We start from the raw sequence: 19375 nt of genomic DNA on the forward strand, positions 1-19375 counted from the left end.
ATGAAGTCTGGTGTACGCTGCGGCGGCCATTAAAAGTGATGCCCTGACGATTTCAGCGCTGAGATGATGGCGGGGTGGGTGAATCAGATTAATACTGTGCACGATAATATCTTGCAAGCAATGTACACGAAAAACCACCACTGCTAACGGCAGGCTCAACACCGCTTTTCCAGCCTGCCGTTGGCTGTTAGATGTAATCGATGCTGTGGTATGAAGAGACAAAAGTCCAGCTCCTTTTCACAAACACCTTTATTTCACTTTAACAAACTCTGCACTAAACTCTATCATCACATCACCAGATCCAGAGGCCACCTGAAGCCCCTTTACATATCAGTGTCAATCATTGAACACTTAACATAAATGAGACAATCATGGAACACTTAACATAAATGAGACAACTAATTGCAATGTCTCTTAACCCATTACTTAACATTGGCCGTTGCCAATTTCTGGGAAAATCTCGTTCTTTATGGAACTAAACGGAAAAACATGGGGCTGGATTCTCCTTTTGGGAGACTAAGACCCCACGCCGGTGTTTTACGCCAGGAAAATTGATGCAAAATGGCCAACGATTCCCTGCTCCGGGGAGGGGCTCCCAGCTCTAGCTGCTGATACGGCCCGGAGTATTGCCGGGTCCTTGGCCGTGCATTGCACGGCGGTGGCCTGCAGCGGCTGCCACCGTGCTTCATGGCAGATTCAGCCCGCGGACCCGGACTACAAAAGTAGTACACCCTTTCGGCTGCTCGCGTGCCCCGAACCGTCCCCCCCCCCCCCCCCCCCCCCCAGTGCCCCCAACCCCGAATAAAGCCCTCCTGCCCGTGGATCAGCCTCCCTCGACTGAGTCCGCAGCTGCTACGCTGATTTCATGACGGGTGAGAACACACATGACCCACGCTGTCGGGAACTCGGCCGGTCGGGGACGGAGCATTGCAGGATCGACCTCAGCCAATGTAAGGAGGGCGTGGTTACGGCGTGCGGCATTCTCCGCCCCCTCAGCAAACGCGATTTTAACATTGGGGATCGGAGAATCCAGCCCATGGCATTCCTGCTTATTTCCTGGGTATTGAATTTAAGAAACGTCTTTGACCTTTCTCACTCTTCGAATGCAATACATCTTCAGTATGAAGATTCTGAACAGTAGAGACACTGACTGCTTTGTACCAACAAAGTTCGACAAATGGCCTTCCCATATCTTCTTTACATAAGGACATAAGGGCTTAATTCTGACCAACAGCTCAGTTCATAACCAACGAAGAAAGAGACCAAGTTGAAATGCAATAGATGAACTCAAATGCAATTGGGTACTCGGTCATAAAAAAAACTGTATGGGAGGTGAATTTCCCGGAGAAATACAGAACTGCACAAATGAGGCAATTAAATCTCTTCCTCATTCAATCAGTCACAACATTACAAGTGAATTAAATCAAAATTGATATGAACATCGAGAAATGAGGGGCAGTGATCGAAATTACGGCAGCAATAATGTGATCAACTTGGAACTGGCAGACTAAGTACAAAATACACTAGAATGGCTCAATTTTTCTCCATGAGAATCTGGATCAGCTACAATATCAAAATGAAATCACAAATCTATTCACCAATGGGCTTATCTAAGACGGTATCACCAGAAAAACAAATGATTCCTTGAAATAGAGAGATCAGTTGTAGTCCCTTGATGACCATGTGGAAAAGTAAACTGTCAGGTGCCATACATTGTGGCATGGTCCGAGGTGAATCACAGATCTGTGCTGAGTGTCCAGATTTTAGCATGCCACTCCACATTGCAACTTGTATTCATACTCTTGGCCAGAGAGGGAATATTTCCTGATTTTTCTATGTATTGATGTTATGGAGAAAAGTCGATGGCAGCTTGGTCATCTTTCATTTCCTATTCTCACTTGATTTTCCAGACCAGCAAAATCTGGTAAACCTCCTGTGCATTCTGTCCAAAGCCTCCAAATCGTTCTGGTACTGTGGCAACCAGAATTGTGCACGATATTCCAAATGCGGCTGTACCAAGGTTCTGTACAACTGCAGCATGACTTGCCAGTTTTTATATTCTGTGCCCTGTCCAATGAAGGCAAGCATTTCATGTGCTTTCTTGACTACCTTGTCCACTTGTGTTGCCACCTTCAAAGATCTGTGGACCTGCACGCCCAGATCTCTCTGACATTCTGTATTCCTAAGAGTTTTGCCATTTACGGTATATTTCCCCTCTACGTTAGACCTACCAAAACGCTTTTCCTCACATTTGTCCGGATTAAACTCCATTTGCCATTTCTCTGCCCAAGTCTCGAACCTATCTATGTCTGCTGTATCTTCTGACAATCCTCAACACTATCTGCCACTCCACCAACCTTGGTGTCATCCATGAACATACTAATCAGACCAGCTACATTGTCCTCCAAATCATTTATGTATACTACAGAGGCCCAGCACAGATCCCTGTGGTAGACCACAAGTCACAAGCTTCCATTCAGAAAAACACCCTTCTACTGCTACCCTTTGCCTGTGACCGAGCCAGTTCTGTATCCAGCTTACCTCTGATCTTGTGACTTCACCTTTTGCACCAGTCTGCCATGAGACACTTTGTCAAAGGCTTTTCTGAAATTCATGTAAACATCCACCACCCTCCCCTCATCAATCTTCTTTGTGACCTTGATCAAGTTAGTGATACATGACCGCTCCTTCACAAACCCATGCTGTCTATCGCTAATGAGTCCATTTGTTTCCAAATGGCTGTAAATCCTGTCCCTGAGAATTTTCTCCAATAATTTACCTACTATCGACATGAGGCTCACCAGCCTATAGTTTCCTGGATTATCCTTGCTACCTTTCTTAAACAGAGGTACCACATTTGCTATTCTCCAGTCCTCTGGAATCTCACCTGTAGCCAATGAGGATACAAAGATGCCAGTCAAGGCCCCATTACTTTCCTCCCTTGCTTCCCTCAGTATTCTGGGGTAAATCCCATCCGGCCAGGAGACTTATCTACCTTAATATCTTTTAAAGACCCAATACCTCCTCCTTTTCGATGCCAACATAACCCAGACTGTCCACACACCCTACCCAAGAATTATCTGCCACAAAGTCCTTTTCTTTGGTGAACACTGATGCAAAGTACTTATTTAGTACCTCGCCAATTTCTTGTTGCTCAACACATAGATTCCCCCCATTGTCCTTAAGTGGTCCAAACCTTTCCCTGGCCACCCTCTTGCATTTTACATATGAATAAAAAGCTTTGGGATTCACCTTAATCCTACTTGCCAAGGACTTTTTACGACCCCCTACTAGCCCTCCTAATTTCCCGCTTAAGTACCCTCCTACTTTCTTTATACCCTTCAAGGCTTTTGACTGTCCCCACCCTTGACCGAACAAAAGCCTCCTTTTACTTTGTGACGAGGTTCACAATATCCCTCGTTATCCAGGGCTCCCTAAACTTCCCATACTTATCCTTTGTTCTCTCCGGAACGTGACTTTCCTGAATCATAACTCGGATTAACATCTGTTGCTCTCTAGTTCCACTGCACTAATTATATTTAAGTTAGACAAAACAAAAATCCTGGATCTCAGAAAAGGTAGTGGCTTAACAACTTAGTGTGTGGAAGGTGCCAAAAATCTGAATACAGGTGAGAATTTTCGACCACCCACCACCAGTTCCTAATCATGCTCAATCAGAAAAAACACGAGTCTTTTGAAAGTAGAATTATTTGGCTTACATCGATGATTGACAGCACCTCGAGCTTAATGTTTGTGAGCCCCTTCACTCCCTGGCAATACAATGTGACATGGGATATAATAGGCAGTCATTTTAAACTTCAATTCCAAAAGCTCCAGTCCATCAGATTTGCATAGAATCCCCACAGTGAAGGAGGCCATTTGGCCTATCGAATTTGCACTGACCCTCTGAAAGAGCACCCCATCTAGCCCCACTTCTTGCTCCTATCCCTGTAACCCCACCTATCCTGCATATCTTTGGACTGTATGAGGAAACTGAAGCATCTGGAAGAAAACCAAGCAGACACACGGAGAACATGCATACTCAACACAGACAGTCCTAATGTCAGAATGGAAACCAGGTCCGTGGTGCTGTGAAGCAGCCATGCTAACTTTGAGCCACAGTGCCGCCCATACATGTGCAGTTCTAATGGTTCATTCTGGATATCTATTACTTGGTTTAGCCTTTTTAGCTACTCATTAGTAGAAGAACTACTGGACGCGGGTAACCTAGGGAAGAGAAACTGTGTGGACCTTGTAGGCGACTGCTAGAGGAGGTACGCTCCCCCTGGATGAAACGAGGAAAAAATGTGGGGAGGAATTAGGCATATAGATAGTGGGAGGACTCTGGATCGAACCACTATAAAGGACGAACTTGACTTGCACATGTGCAGGGCTGAGCCTAATACAGCTAAAGGTGGTGCACAGAGTGCACTGAACCAGAACTCTAATGAGTGAGTTCTTTCCGAAGTTGGAGGACAAATATGGACAATGTCAGAGAGGCCCGGCCAACCACACCCACATGTTTTGGGCTCGTCACAGACTTTTCGGGTACTGGATGACTTTCTTTGAGGCAATGTCCAGAGTGAGGGTGGAGCCATGCCCAAAAGTGGCGGTCTTCACGATTTCAGGTCAGCCAGAACTCTTCATGGGGAGAGGTGCCAACCATAAGACATGGGACCAGAATTAGGTCACTCGGCCCATCGAGTCTGCTCCACCATTCATATTGGCTGATATTTTTCTCAACCCATTCTCTTGCCTTCTCCCCATAACCTCTGATCTCTTACTAATCAAGAGACTTTACCTCCCTGATCGCCCTCCGGAGAATCCTGCTCAGTTGGTGATTGGCAGCACCACGCAAAGCTGCAGACTGATCGTCTGCCCTGGCGGAATTGCTCAGGCTGAAGAATAAAATTTGCTGTCCAGGGGTAGGAAGAGGGCTTCCACAGGATGTGGAAGCTGCTCACCAAATTGTTCCAATATCTGTTCATAGCCAGCAATTAATAGGGTAAGGGGGGGGGGGAGGATCAAGGCATACAAAGAGAATGAGAGGGACAAAGGACAAAGCCGTAGTGGACTGGTCCAAAGGCAAGCTGAAGCCCAAGCCAAACTGTAAATAGACACTTGTAAATACGTGCTCTGGCCATACTGGGGAGTCTGTAACATATGTATGCCGACTAAAGGGGGGCTATGGCCACAGCAGAAGGGAAGACAATTGCCTGTAAATATATATGCTGAGTTCTGTTTGCCTTTTTTTTGTTTTTGCGTGGTTTTTCGGTAATATGTAACCTATGAACTGTGAAATATAAGATGTGAAAACCCAATTTTACAAAAGCCCCAAATATTAGATACAGAACTGTCACACCACAGGAGGCTATTTGGCCCATGGTTTAGTGCTATTGCCCTGCCTTTTCCCCACAGCCCTTCACATTAGGTCATTACTTGAACAGAGACAATGTCCTCTTGAATGCCTCGATTGAACCTGCTTCGATCACACTTCCAGACAGTGCATTCCAGACCCAAATCACTCATTGTGTGAAAAAGCTTTTTCTCACGTCACATTTGCTTCTTTTGCAATTTCTTGTTCATGATCCTTTTATGAGTGGGAAGAGTTTCTCCCCATCAACTCTGCTCAGTTTCCTCATGATTTTGAACATCTTGGGTGGTGCAGTGGTTAGCACAGCTGCCTCACTGCGCCGAGGACCCGGGTCTGGTCCCAGCCCCCGTTACTGTCCGTGTAGAGTTTGCACATTTTCCTTGTGTCTTCGTGGTAGGTTGATTGACCACGCTAAATTGCCCCTTAATGGGAATAATTTTTTTAAAATAGAAAAAAAGATTTCGAACATCTCTGCCTTGTACTTTATGCCCCTATTAATATATCCCAAAATATCAACTGCTTTATTTACTGCTCTCTCGAACCATCCTACCACCGTCAAATATCTGTGGACACACAAAGGCCCCTCTGCTCCTGCACCTCTAAGAATTTTACCTTTTCGTTTATATGGTCGCGCCATGTTGTTCCTATCAAAATGCATCACCTCACACTTCTTAACATTGAACTTCAACTGCCATCTATATACTCACTCCACCAACTTGTTGATGTCCTTTTGAAGCTCTGCACAGTCCCCTTCACAGTTTACAATACTTTGAAGATTTGTGTCATCCAAAATGAGACTGGGTCATTGAACCTACGTACCTTGGTTTTATATGCTCTTGTATTCCTTTCTCACTGGTTTGTTCTGTTTTAATTTTGTGAATTTTAGCTATTCTATCTCTAGGGCTATTCTTGATGTTGTCTCATTGGTGGATAAATACTAAATTAGAATACGAAGATATGTAACTATTTTAAGAACGAGGATGAGGAAAGAGATGAAGATAACTTTTTTTTGTGTTGATAGTTACGATGATCTGGAAGGCACTAACTAAAAGGTGATGGAAATGGATTCAATTGTTACTTATGCTTGAAAAGGGATATGGGGAAAGAGAGAGGGATTGGGGATATACCTGAATAGGTTTGTCAAAGAGCCAACAAAAGGCATGATAGAAGCATAGAATCTTTCAGCACAGGGAGTTGTAAGAATCTACAGCTTGAAATACAGAAACATTTTTGGGAAGGTTTATTTCAATTTTGTATATTCCAATGAAGCTCTATGAGCAGTACCCATGCACTTAGCAGCTAAAAAGCATAGAAACTCCTGGACTCCATATTTAGCACAAGTCAAGACAGTGCCTGGTGAGTGACTTGATTGGTTCGCTCGTTTTACAATTGTTGTTTATAGTTGGGACATCAGATTTTCTATTTGAGGAAATCAGAACCGGTTAATAATGTGTTTGTTTCTTATACTGATTCAATCAGGCACCACAATTGCAACATTTCCAACAAGCAACACTTTAGATTGGTGCATATTTTCCCTATGTACTAGTATAGTGTTTTTCCCAAACATAAGTTCCACAGTAGGTGCAGCAGTTTTAAATTGAAAAAAAACTGTCCTTCCAGTTCGTCCAATTGGATGCGTTTTTCACAATGCATTGGCTTCGGATAGGCGCACTAGTTAGCTTATCATAGCCAATGCACTGAGATTGGACAAGCTGGAAATACCGGCAAAGTCAGTGGTGGAGTGTGTGTGTGTGTGTGTGTGTGTGTGTGTGTGTGTGTGTGTGTGGGGGGGGGGGGGGGGGGGGGGGGGGTTGTAGGTACACTAGGGTCGACTCAAAGGAACAGACAGAGAGTGAGAGAGAGATGTGAGAGAGAGAGAGAGATGTGAGAGAAGTGAATGTGTGAGAGAGGAGAGTATGTTTGAGAAGAGTGTGTGTTTGCGCACGAGGTAAGTGTGTGGGCGTGCATGAGAGGTGGGTGTTTGTGTTTGAGGTGAGTGTGTGCGCGTGCGCACATGCATGTGTCTGAAATGGGAATCCTGCTCTCCAGCAGCACTCCCACTATTAAATTAATTTGTGAGCACAAGAATCAGCATCACTCCTTGGAAGCATTCGATAAATAAGAGAACATTTTTATTATAATAAGTATATACATATAAATAGAAAAAAAACTTATGAATTTGTTAATGCATATTTTATACATATTGAACAATAATTATTTCTTTGTGATTTAACCCTTCAATATTATAAGAATGTTTCTTAGGGGTTTCACCTGTACACTTGAGGCCAAAAGGGTTCGGAGGATGAAAAGTTTGGGAAACACTGTATTAGTAGATAGATTCATAGAATTTTACAGCACAGGAGGCCGCCATTTGGCCCACCGTGTCTGCATCGCCTCCTGAACGAGTTACCTATCGAGTCCCATTCCTCAGCTCCATAGCCCTCTAAATTCATCACTTTCAAACGTATATACAGCTCTCTTTTGAAACCAATGGAATCCGCCTCCATCACTGTCCCTGGCAGTTCATTCCAATCCCAACAACTGAGTAAAGAGGTTTCTCCTTTTCTCACTCTTAACTCTCTTGCTGACAATCTTGAAATTGTCAGAATTGTTCATACTTTTTAACATCTCAATAAGGTCACCTCTTGATCTTCTGTACTCTTAAGGAGAACAAGCCCAATTTCCCCAATCTTCTTGCTCTTATACGCTATGCCTTCATCTACAAACCCAAGGATCTTATAAGACCTCTTAACAACTGCTTTAACTTACCTGGCCGCTTTCAGAGAATTATGCACTTGAACCCCAAAGTCCCTCTGGGGTTCAACTCCCCTCAAAGTTGTACCATTGAGCCTGTACTGTCGCCCCGTGCTTCTTCTCCTTCAATGCATTACATCACATTTCTCTGCATTGAAATTCATCTGCCCATTTGGCCAACTTGTCAATGTCCCTCTGAAGTTGCTCAGCGTCATCCACACACTTCATTATTCTCCCTAGCTTGGTATCATATGCATATTTAGAGATTTTGCCCTCAAAACCATCTCTAAATCGTTTATATAAATCAGAAAAAGCAAACGTCCCAACTCTGAGCCCTGGAGAACACCATTTTTAACTCGTTTCCAGTCTGAGAAATGCTCATCTGTACCTATAGAGGGTACTCAGTTTCCTATCTCTTAGCCAACTTCTAATCCATGCTGCCAAGTACCCATCAATTCCAAACATTTCTAATTTCCTAACCAACCTGCCATAGTAAATGCTTTCTGAAACTTCAAATATACAATATCCACAGCCTGTGTTACCTCATCAAAGAACTCAATTAAATTTATCAGACATGACCTGCCCTTGACAAAACCATGTTGACTGTCCAGTATTAACTTATTTTTCTATGTGTACATTTATCTTAACCCATATTATGGCCTCCATCAGTTTTCCCATTATTGATGTCAAGCTGTAGATGCAAGACATCTAACTATTTTCTACAGTTAGCAAATATGTTGGACTGGGATAACGGACAAAATCAATCTTTAACGTATTTGGGATCATTTACAGACTGAAAATATTTGCAGTGTCTGATAATTATCCTCAAAATTATAAGTGCAAATCAATCTACAACAAATACATTTTGAATGGCCCCAAGAACTATAAAAATGGATTAAATACTAATCTACATATAATCTATATGGACTAGTTAGTATAAAGTTGTGGCTAATTTTTCAATTTACTAAGAGACGAAACAGCATATGGCACAAAAGCAGAATGCATTTTGTTGAAATAAACCAAATTTCCAGGACAATGCAAGTAATAAGTCACAGCACCTACTAACTATTTTCAGTGGACAATAATTGAGAAAATTAATGTAACATAAACATTCAGTTTTAGTCTTAAAATGTGATATGAGCTCAAAAGAAATTGCAAAACGGATAAGTAGTGATATTGAAAATTTGCAGTTTTATGTTGTTATGGGGTGTTAGGAAATTCATTGGATAAAAGTAATTACTGCGGTTGCTGGAATCTGAAACAAAATAGAAAATGCTGGAAAATCTCAGCAGGTCTGGCAGCATATGCAGGGAGAGAAAGAGCTAACATTTTGAGCCAGACTCTCTTCCTTCCTCCCCCCCCCCTCCCGACAAAGGTCCTGGCGGTATGAACCTTGTGTAATTTTTGCCGTCGGGACTGGACCACTTGGCCCATCACGGAGAGGAGAATCGCCAGGGGGGCTGCTGTCAACAGCCCCCGACTGGCGCGCCGCGATTCCCGCCCCCGCCAAAAAAAACGGCCAGAGTATTCGGCAGCCGGCGTCTGGGCGGGATTCATGCGCCGCCCCCCCCCCCCCCCCCAAGCGATTCTCCGGCCGGGGGGTGGGGGAGGGAGAGAATCCTGCCCCTGATCTTTCAAGGTGAAAACTGGAAATTTCTCAGAAGGAAGAAAAGGGCCATAATGTCCGGGTTCCCCAGCGTCACATTTAGGGGGTACCCCAATGATGCACTGGGGAATCCCTCTGGGAAATTCTAACATAAGGATTTACCCGTCAATTTCCCAGAAGTGCTAACTTCCTCTGGACAATTGTGCTGACCTGGGAACCATCCGATAGAAGGGATTTAAATCGCTAATTTTGGATGGTTCTGCCAGTTTTACCCTGATTGTTACTCTGAAAGAGTTAGAGGGAGAAATCATTAACTCCAGAGTAACTATTTAAAAAAAACAGACCCAGCTTTGCATGCCCCGCCCTCCCCTCCCCCTGGTCCTCCTCTGATTGCCGAGGCTATCAGTTCTTTTATAGAGGGATGCGGCACAAGGAAGTGCTGAGAGATTTGGCCAATGTTGGTATCATGGCCGGTACAGGCTTGGAGGGCTGAAGGGCTGTTACTGTGCTGTATTGTTCATCAAAATTTACCCTTCAAATCTCCCATTTTCTGCAGCTACTGCCATAAAAAGGGGGAAGTTGACTTAGCTCCCTGCACCTCAGTTACCCCACGATGATGTCCCCAGGGTGTCCCTCCCTGCTCCTGTCTCACCCAGCCTGAATGAGGAAAGTTGGCCGAGACAGGGTCTTCAGAATCCCATCAAAGATAAATCCGGCGAGAATGGCAATCCAACCAAGGTCGTCACTCTGTGGAAGTTACAGGCCAGAGTTTTAAAGAGACTGTGCAACTCCCAATACTGACATCTGGGTTGCTGAGAAACCTGTGGGATATGCCCCATCTGCCATTTATTGTGCAGTGGTGTGTTCGATCAGTTTAACTGTTAATTTACTTGAACCTCAAGTTGATTCTGAGGTTGATTCTAAGATTCATCTTGTAAATTGTTTTATCTTTCAGAACTTGTATAGTAAATTTTGTTTTTGGTTTGTTCAAAACCCGTGGAGTCTTGTGGCTTTATTTCAAAAGCAGATGTCTTTAATTTCAACCGTTAACTACTTTAAACAAAACGTTACTGGTCCCTCACTGGACCTCCCCTCACTACCTGGGTCTGGCCAAGGATCATAACAGGGTTTAACAAGAATAATTCAATAATCGCACATGTGGCCAAAACTGAAATATCTAGTGTTATTCCACACAACCATTTCTCATGGAGGTGCCAACCAACTGATCATACAATTAATAGCAAAAAAAAAATTTACTGCTTCAATGGTTAATAACTTATTTATTTTCGGTCTTGTTACCTGGTGATACATTGCTAGGCAATAAATGGTTTCTGCAAGAAAATAATCTTGGTGAATAAGATTACAACAAAATTAGATTGATTTTAGAATATCAGTTTAATACCAAGAATCTAAAATGACGAGCCAAGATTCTATAATTGAAAATGTTCAGGTATTCAATAACCAACAAGCTATTAGAACACCAGAGGTTTCAATATTGAGCACAAAATCATCGAACTTCAACTCCAAAGTTCAATAAAAGTACAATATTTTCTACATTTTTTGTAGAACTGTTTACTAACCTTGAAATTCGGTGAGAATATCTGTTGGCCTTGTCTTTATTTGCCTTGTCAAGTTCATTTTTAGTCAATGTGAGGGCCAGATATTCCTTGTCATTATCTGTACGCAAACCATCATCGTCCTTGTCTGTAACTATGCTGCCATTTTCTACTTTATCTAAGTTCTCATTTGGTTGTGGGATGAAGAATGTATTTATCCAGAAATGGAACATTTTATCCTGAAGGAAAGAAAATAATCCATAAATCTCAAATAACGTTTAATAGTCAGGTCTTCGTTCGAAGAAATACCACACTCTGGTAAAATACGATCCCAATGCTGAGGCTGTAGGCTTAAAAAATGACCCCAGCACTGATAACAGAAGCAGTTGGAGCAATCACTGGTTTATTAGGTGGTGCGGAAGAAAGGTTTGAGAGGAAAAACTATATTTAAATCCTGTTTAAGATAGTGGCAATGTACAAGGAGTACATTGCTTCAGTATTTAGCAGCTTGCTCTGCATAACTTCTAAAGCTTGATTCTCAAGTAAATTTCAAAGTAATTTCTGCTTCAAGTATGGTAAGTGGATAAATGATTGAATTACAGCCATTGCAGCAGTCTTACCATCTCCTAGATGTCTGAATATATTTATACGTTTTCTTACTGTACTGAGAAAAGGCACCAAAGAAAAATGCATGCGGCTATTAGGAATTGAACAATCTAAACCAGACATAAATGACTGAGTTACTGACTGAAATTTTAAAGTACTATAATAAATTAAAAAGTATGCACTCATACAGACCTGGTAGAAGATTAGCTGCAGATGTTGCATATCCTGGAGGACAGAAAAAGCAAGGAAAGGAGGAGCAAAAAGCAAGTACTTTTGATTGTTTTAAGTAATGAGGAACTGAAAGAAATTGGGGGTGCGTGGGAAATAAAGGAACCCATCCAAAACATGTTCCCAAAGGCTCAGCAAGTGTATTCATCAAGTTCCCCACCTAGATCCAATTTCCACTCTGAGAGTGGGACTTTCCGGCAGCAGAGGTAGGTCATCATTAGTCGCCACTACGATGTTCTGCGTGGCTCGCCTGTACCAGTGCTGGCGAATCTGCCACAAGCGTTTGTCTTCGAGAGGACTGGAATATCCCATCAGCAGGAAGGGCCAGAAAATCCTGCTCCGAGTCAGGTTAGTTGATCTCAGCCAAAAAGGTGGCAGAGATACTAGAATATACTTCAGTAGATCGAGGTCAAAGAAGAGAAAATCATCCAGCACGCCACTCCCAATTCAGCAACCCTTACTGAAAAATCTCAGCGGGTATGTGCATTTGGAGAGAAAAAAATTAAGCACAAGTGTGAACCTCTTGCATCAAATGGCCTACTGACACAAGGCAGAGAACTGCTTTTGACTAATAGCCACTCGGGTTAAATATCTCAGGGATTTGCGCTCGTGGAATGGCATTTCAGCAATGTCTTCAGATTGGGAAGGAGACAACCGAAGAACAAAATATTAAAACATTTTTTCATTTTCTTCTTGATAATCAACTTACTTACAGTAGGGAAAATATAAAAACTGTCAGATTAATATATTTTGTACCCACCTATTCCTCACACCAATTCCTAATAGCAAATAAAAGTTACAAAATTAGATTCCCTGTTTAGATCAATTACAAAAGTCGTAGAATCAATTCTGTATGCTATGTATAAGGAAATCTTGCATAAATAAAACTTTATTTATAAAGTTTATTTATAAATGCTGCTTTGCAATTTTGTTGAACACATAGAAGGCAGTAAGTAGCCCACTATGGCCCACTAAACAGTTTTCAGAACAGTACCCAACCATGATAAATAGGTTTAATGCTAGGTCTTTGACTCAGTTTGCAAGAAAATGCAAATTATACTGATGCGGATTGGAAGCCAAGCTGCACATGGCAATTTTGACTGTGATATTCCATGCTAGCAGTCTAAGCGCCTTATAATTTGGATAAAAATCTGACTGCATGTGTGCACACATTCATGTTTATGTAAATTGAGTAAATCAGGTGAGGTATGTTTGTGTTGAAGAATGGATACTTTTCATTTAATGCACCCAGGATCAGCATTAAGCACTCCCAGCTGCAGTAAACCAATCAGTCGTCACAGCCTCAGAAAACCACCCATTTTTTCCCCATTTCCAGTGTCAGCTTTCTTGTGGCATCCATGATTGCAAGTACTAAATTTGGAGCCATTTTCATTCCAAAACTACGAGGACTGTATTAAATTTGCGAAAAATCTTTAGGTCATAATATAAAGGGTTAGAGTTATTGGGTGTTGCTTGGGTTGAAAGTGGATCAGTGTTGGGCCCATATTTCAATATAGCCAAGTACTGTACTACACTGAAATTTATTGATTACATAAGCTTGGCAAACAGTAAAAAGGATGATGTGTAAAAGCAAACACGTACATATGTAACAGAAAGGAAATAAAGGCAAGAATTAATAATATAGATACATATCATCAAGAACAAGACTATAGTTATAAAGAGACCTGCGATATTGCAAGTATTTCCAGTGAAGCAGAGCGCACCAGGAGGAAATTTAACAAGCGTTTGAAGCAGAGGAGGTTATAGGGAGAGGTCGTTACACCCAAAAGGCAGTGTGGTGGGACTGGCGGATCCCTCTTCCGGGATACACCCAGCTTACCATGCCTCGTGACATTTAACCTGATCTCACGAGATGTCATGATGTGAATCACACCCATCGTGGGTGGGATCACTTGTTTGCAAATCTGCATATTAGAGTGAGACAGCTTTTCCCACGATCTACCCAAGGCATGGGATTGAACTCCCTCGCCTTGGAGATCTTGGGTGAGTGTCGTCAGTGCTGGTCTTCCCTAACGGCATGCGTGGGGGTCTTCCTGGGGATTGGAAGCTCCAGGTGCTTGCCTCCTGGGCAGGGTGGCACCCTGGCACTGTTGATTCCAGCCTGGCGCTGTCGAGGTGCACTGCCAGAAGGCAGGGGCACTGTCAGGGTGCCAATGCGTAGGCCGGCAGTGTCATGGTGCCAGGTTGGCATTTTACCCAAAACAGGGATCAGACTGCCCTGTGCAGAGAGGGGGCCCGAGGACTCCCTTATCGGGGGCACCAGCGCCGAAAAACACCCGCTGCATTCGGCTAGGTCATTCCCATAGGGTTAGAGGGAGATAGCAGGGCAGTGAAATTCATAATATATTGCTTACGCATAGCAGACATGATACATAAAATGGCCAAGTTCTGTGCTTACAAATATCAGCAGTTTTATGGTTTGTAGCAAGTTAAAAGAGGAAACTGCCATCCTGCTACTTTGAACCCAGGTCCCAAGACTGAAGTCCTGTTTCTGACTCATTTCAATACTCAGTTCCCCTATTTATTACAAAGAAACATTATACATACAACCGTAAACCTAAAGTATTGGGTTTTTGGTATTAGCTTAAATCCTGGTGCAGCAGATGAAAACCTTGACGTAATCAAAAATAGAGGATATAGATTTTCAAATGTTTGGATAAGTTGTAATACTTATAATACGCTCTGAGTGTTGAGTATTAAGATTTAATTTTCCTTATTGCAAAAACAAGTCACGCAAAACAAGTCAGATTGCAATACCTGCCAGATATAATGGTGACAGTAGTGGACACTAGAAATGAACTGTAATTGGTTGACCAATACACTCAGAGCGTATTACAAGTACTACAACTTATCCAAATATTTGAAAATCTATATCCTCTATTTTTGATCACGCCAAGGATTTTATCTGCTGCACCAGGATTTAAGTTAATACCAAAGGGAGAATTTAGAATATCCAAATTACCTAACAGCACGTCTTTTGGGACATGTGGGAGGAAACCGGAGCACCCGAAGAAACCCATGTAGACACAGGGAGTACGTCCAGACTCTGCATATAGTGACCCAACCAGGAATCGAACCTGGGACCCTGGAGCTGTGAAGCCACAGCGCAAACCACTGTGCTACCCTGAAAGTGAAAACTCCACAGTCACCCGAGGCCGGAATTGAACCTGGGTCCCTGGAGCTGTGAGGCAGCAGTGATAACCACTGTCACACCGTGCCGCTCATAATGCTTAATTGAGCAAATCAATTTTCACATGGTCAGAAGTAGCTTAAAATTCAGATGGTGAGCTGGTTTTCAGTCAAAAGCCAATGTCAATGTGACTCATACTTCCAAAATGATTAGTCTATTAAAGACAGTAAAATATTAAGTAAAATGCAGATGTGTTTCTTTGGAAAAATATATTATAATGTAATCAGAACTGTTACATGATGTTACAGTTAAATGTAAAAATAGAAGGGACTGAATTGCAAGAAAAGACAGTGCAAGTAGATCTTAGCTTTTGTTGTACAAGCTCAATTTATAACAGTAGAAATACAATTAACAAGGGCACATTTTCAGCATGAATGTTTATGTTAGACAATGCTTGAAACAGAACTTCAAATTGGCTTGTGCAAGTCATTCCAGCACCCCAGGGGTTAAAGAGATGCACAACAGTGGTTAATTAGGTATACTTTCATATTTTCTAATGAAAGGTCCTTGACCTGAAACATCAACTCGGTTTCCCTCTCCGTAGGTGCTACCAGCCTGGCTGAGTAGTGCCATAATTTGTCTGTTCTAATTTAAGATTTTCAGCATCAGTAGTATTTTGTTTTAATAATTTGTATGCTTTGCTTGCAAAATAGATTCAATCTCGGTTAGCATTGTATTTGACTTTTGGTGATGTAATATCGGGGTGGAAATCAACATTTGAAATTAATTACTGTTATAATTCTTTACATTTCTACTTGATTTAAAAAGGCTACTGAGGGCAAGACTTCCTCTTCAACTGCACTTTACAGACTAAAGCTTGTTTCCTTTCTCTACATCAAGCTATGTATACTCTAGTTATATTAAAATGACTCCAGTTCTAGTAAAAACAAACCTTTTTCATCATCTTGTTCTGTTTGTGGAAGAATTCCACTTTAATATCTCCACACACTGGTAGAGGTTGAGCAAAATCAAAATACATATATTTGTCTTCACGCTTGGTCGGGCCCAAAGGGGAAGTAAAGATCTTCACCTTCAGCTGTGAAACCACAAACATAGGATCTAACAAAGAACAAAAGAGATTTAGCTTTAAAGTTCTAGCAAAAAATGGAAATATTCACCAAAACATTCGTACAAAGCTAAACTGCAAAATTTCTAATGCAGTCCAATGTAAATTACAAATCTGGTGGTTTCAGGTGACAATTTAAATATTCAGAGTCATAACAATATATTCTTCACATGCGACAAACTAGTATATTAAATCTTCCGCTAATTGAATACTAATTTCCTTTCGTAAATGAGCATACTTTGAAGAGTCACGTTAATTGACAATAATTCAGAACTCATATGACAATTTAATTAATCACATGGAAATTTCAATTTGACCTGTACATTTCAAGACATTAGCCAGATAATAAGGCAAAATGATACTGGTGTCAGTGCCACATAATTTTGATTTGCTTTATTATTGTCACATGTATTAGAATACAGTGAAAAGTATTGTTTCTTGCATGCTGTACAAACAATGCGCACCGTACATAGGGAAGGACTGCAGAATATAATGTTACAGTTATAGCAAGGTGTCGAGAAAAGATCAACTTAATACGAGGTAGGTCCATTCAAACGTCTGATGGCAGTAGGGAAGAAGCTGTTCTAGAGTCGGTTGGTACGCGACCTCAAAACTTTGGTATCTTTTACCTGACGGAAGGAGGTGGAAGACAGTATGTCCGGGGTGTGTGGGGTCCTTAATTATGCTGGCTGCCTTTCCGAGGCAGCGGGAATTGTAGACAGAGTTAATGGATGGGAGGCTGGTTTGCGTGATGGATTGAGCTATACTGACGACTTTCAACGAAAGTTTCATTCCCATGAAACTACTACTGACTTCCTGGACCAGGGATGGGAAGAAGGAAAGAACCATACTTCTGCTTTTGACTGCACCTCGCGATTCCCTGCTAGATTATTAGTTTGTGAAAGACAGAAAAGCTTTCCAATGATGCACCCCACATTAAAATAGCCAGTCAACTCTCCAGTCTCATTTATGAGTAATGGCCACTTGGTCAGACACTCACAGCAGTACCAACAACTATTCATCAGGCTGGCATGGTGGGTGCAGCGGTTAGCACTGCTGCCTCACGGCACTGAGGAGCCGGGTTCGCTCCCTGCCCCAAGTCATTATTCATGTCGTGTTTGCACATTCCCCCTGTGCCTGCCTGGGGCTCACCCCACAACCCAATAATGTGCAGGGTGGGTGGATTGGCAATGCTAAATTGCCCCTTAATTGAAAAAAAAATCATTGGGTATTCTAAATTTATTTTTTTAAATTGTCAACACAAGTCCTTCCCCAGAAGAACAACAGACGGGGTGAAGTGGAAATTGGACAAGGACAATAAGTTGGTGAATTCCTATTGGTTTTTGACCTGGAAATTGCTAAATATTGAAATGAAAATCGCTTATTGTCACAAGTGGGCTTCAAATGAAGTTACGGTGAAAAGCCCCGAGTCGCCACATTCCGGCGCCTGTTCGGGGAGGCTGGTACGGGAATTGAACCGTGCTGCTGGCCTGCCTTGGTCTGCTTTCAAAGCTAGCGATTTAGCCCTGTGCTAAACCAGCCCCTAAATGCAATGAGGCATCAAACCTATCTAATTTGAGTGGCATGAAAGAACATACTAATGAATGCTGATTAAAACATGAAAATAACAATAAATATTTTTAGTTCATTATATTCATCCTATATTCACACAATCTGAAAATCCTCACAGTCAACAGATTTTAGTTTGATAAACATTGTTCACTTTAACGGAGTACATTTTTTCTCCCACCACCACCAAACCCACACCTCAGCAAGAACTGGTCAACTGAATTAAGCATTAGGAACATGAATGGACAGATCAACAGATAACATCACTTAGTAGCATCCAGTTGAAACTTTCTGGTTCTAATCTCTCTCAATCTAGATAGATTCTATTTAGCAGCATAAAAGATGCTTTGAGAATGATATTTTCCCCCACAAATTGTTTTAACTAAAAAAAAGTCCAATCAGATATTAAGAAAGCATATTTGACTACTACTTACACTAGTTAGAAATATCAGTTGAAAATATCTGTTCTAGATGCAGTTATAATACTCTAAATTACAGCACAAATTATTTGGTGTATTATATTGTTCCTCTACCTGGTCAACAGAAAACTGAAACAGCAAAACATTAGTACAATTTTATGCCTCGTCCCAACAAATATATACAGCTAAAAATAGTAAAACACAACTTACTGCATGTTCCACCACTGAACATTGGAACTGTTTCAAACTGCATCTTGTGAAATAATAATGCCACTGGTTTGTAATCCAATCTGTGCTTCAAAAGGTAGCTGTAATAATATACATAACGCCTCTGGCTGGGAATTGTTACGCCCTGAAACAAAAATGGAAAATATATACATGTATACTGTTCAATATTAAAGTATAACTGCTTTGAACAACTCCATTTCTAGTACCCAGTTTACCTCAATTCTTGGCGACAAAAGCACTAGAGATACCTAGGTATACACTGTCGTCTCGGAGTAGCAATTAGCAGGGACCAATTTTGCATTGCAACTATATGGATATAAGTCCACCAGTATTTTAGATGACATGTAACCAAAATGTTTGGTAATATATTTTAACTATGGCATATTGGATCATTAATAGGGATAGAATTTCAGGGCCCATGTAGTCTGTTTATTAGTTTTACACTGATACATCTGCTGGCAGGAATTTCACTTCAATTATTACAAGGACCAGTCCACAACAATACTAGAAAACAAAAGCAGCAGTAGATTTTTTTTTTGTCTATTGTAATGCATTGTATTATAATGCATTGGGCATTGTGTATTCTAAGGCATAGGGATATCATAAATTATAAAGAATTGATAAAGCCTCAACACATCTAGCCCATTCCTCAAAAATCTATGGAACTGTCTCAATATTCTTGACACAAAATTCAAGCATATTATCTATCTTCTGATTTTCTATTCTCGATTCCAAATTTGTCCACCACAATATTCTGA

The 19375-nt window shown here is 41.6% G+C and overlaps 1 protein-coding gene across 1 annotated transcript in view; it reads right to left on the minus strand.

The window, feature by feature from the left end:
- The window catches only part of ptenb (phosphatase and tensin homolog B), a 219977-nt gene that overhangs the window by 10298 nt on the left and 190304 nt on the right, over positions 1-19375 (minus strand). The window contains 4 exon segments of the mRNA XM_038821662.1: positions 11315-11331; positions 11334-11529; positions 16228-16394; positions 18600-18741. Of these exon segments, the coding sequence (XP_038677590.1) occupies positions 11315-11331; positions 11334-11529; positions 16228-16394; positions 18600-18741 (522 nt within the window).

The sequence above is a fragment of the Scyliorhinus canicula genome, chromosome 16 (assembly GCF_902713615.1).
Source record: "Scyliorhinus canicula chromosome 16, sScyCan1.1, whole genome shotgun sequence".
NCBI classification, from domain to species: domain Eukaryota; kingdom Metazoa; phylum Chordata; class Chondrichthyes; order Carcharhiniformes; family Scyliorhinidae; genus Scyliorhinus; species Scyliorhinus canicula.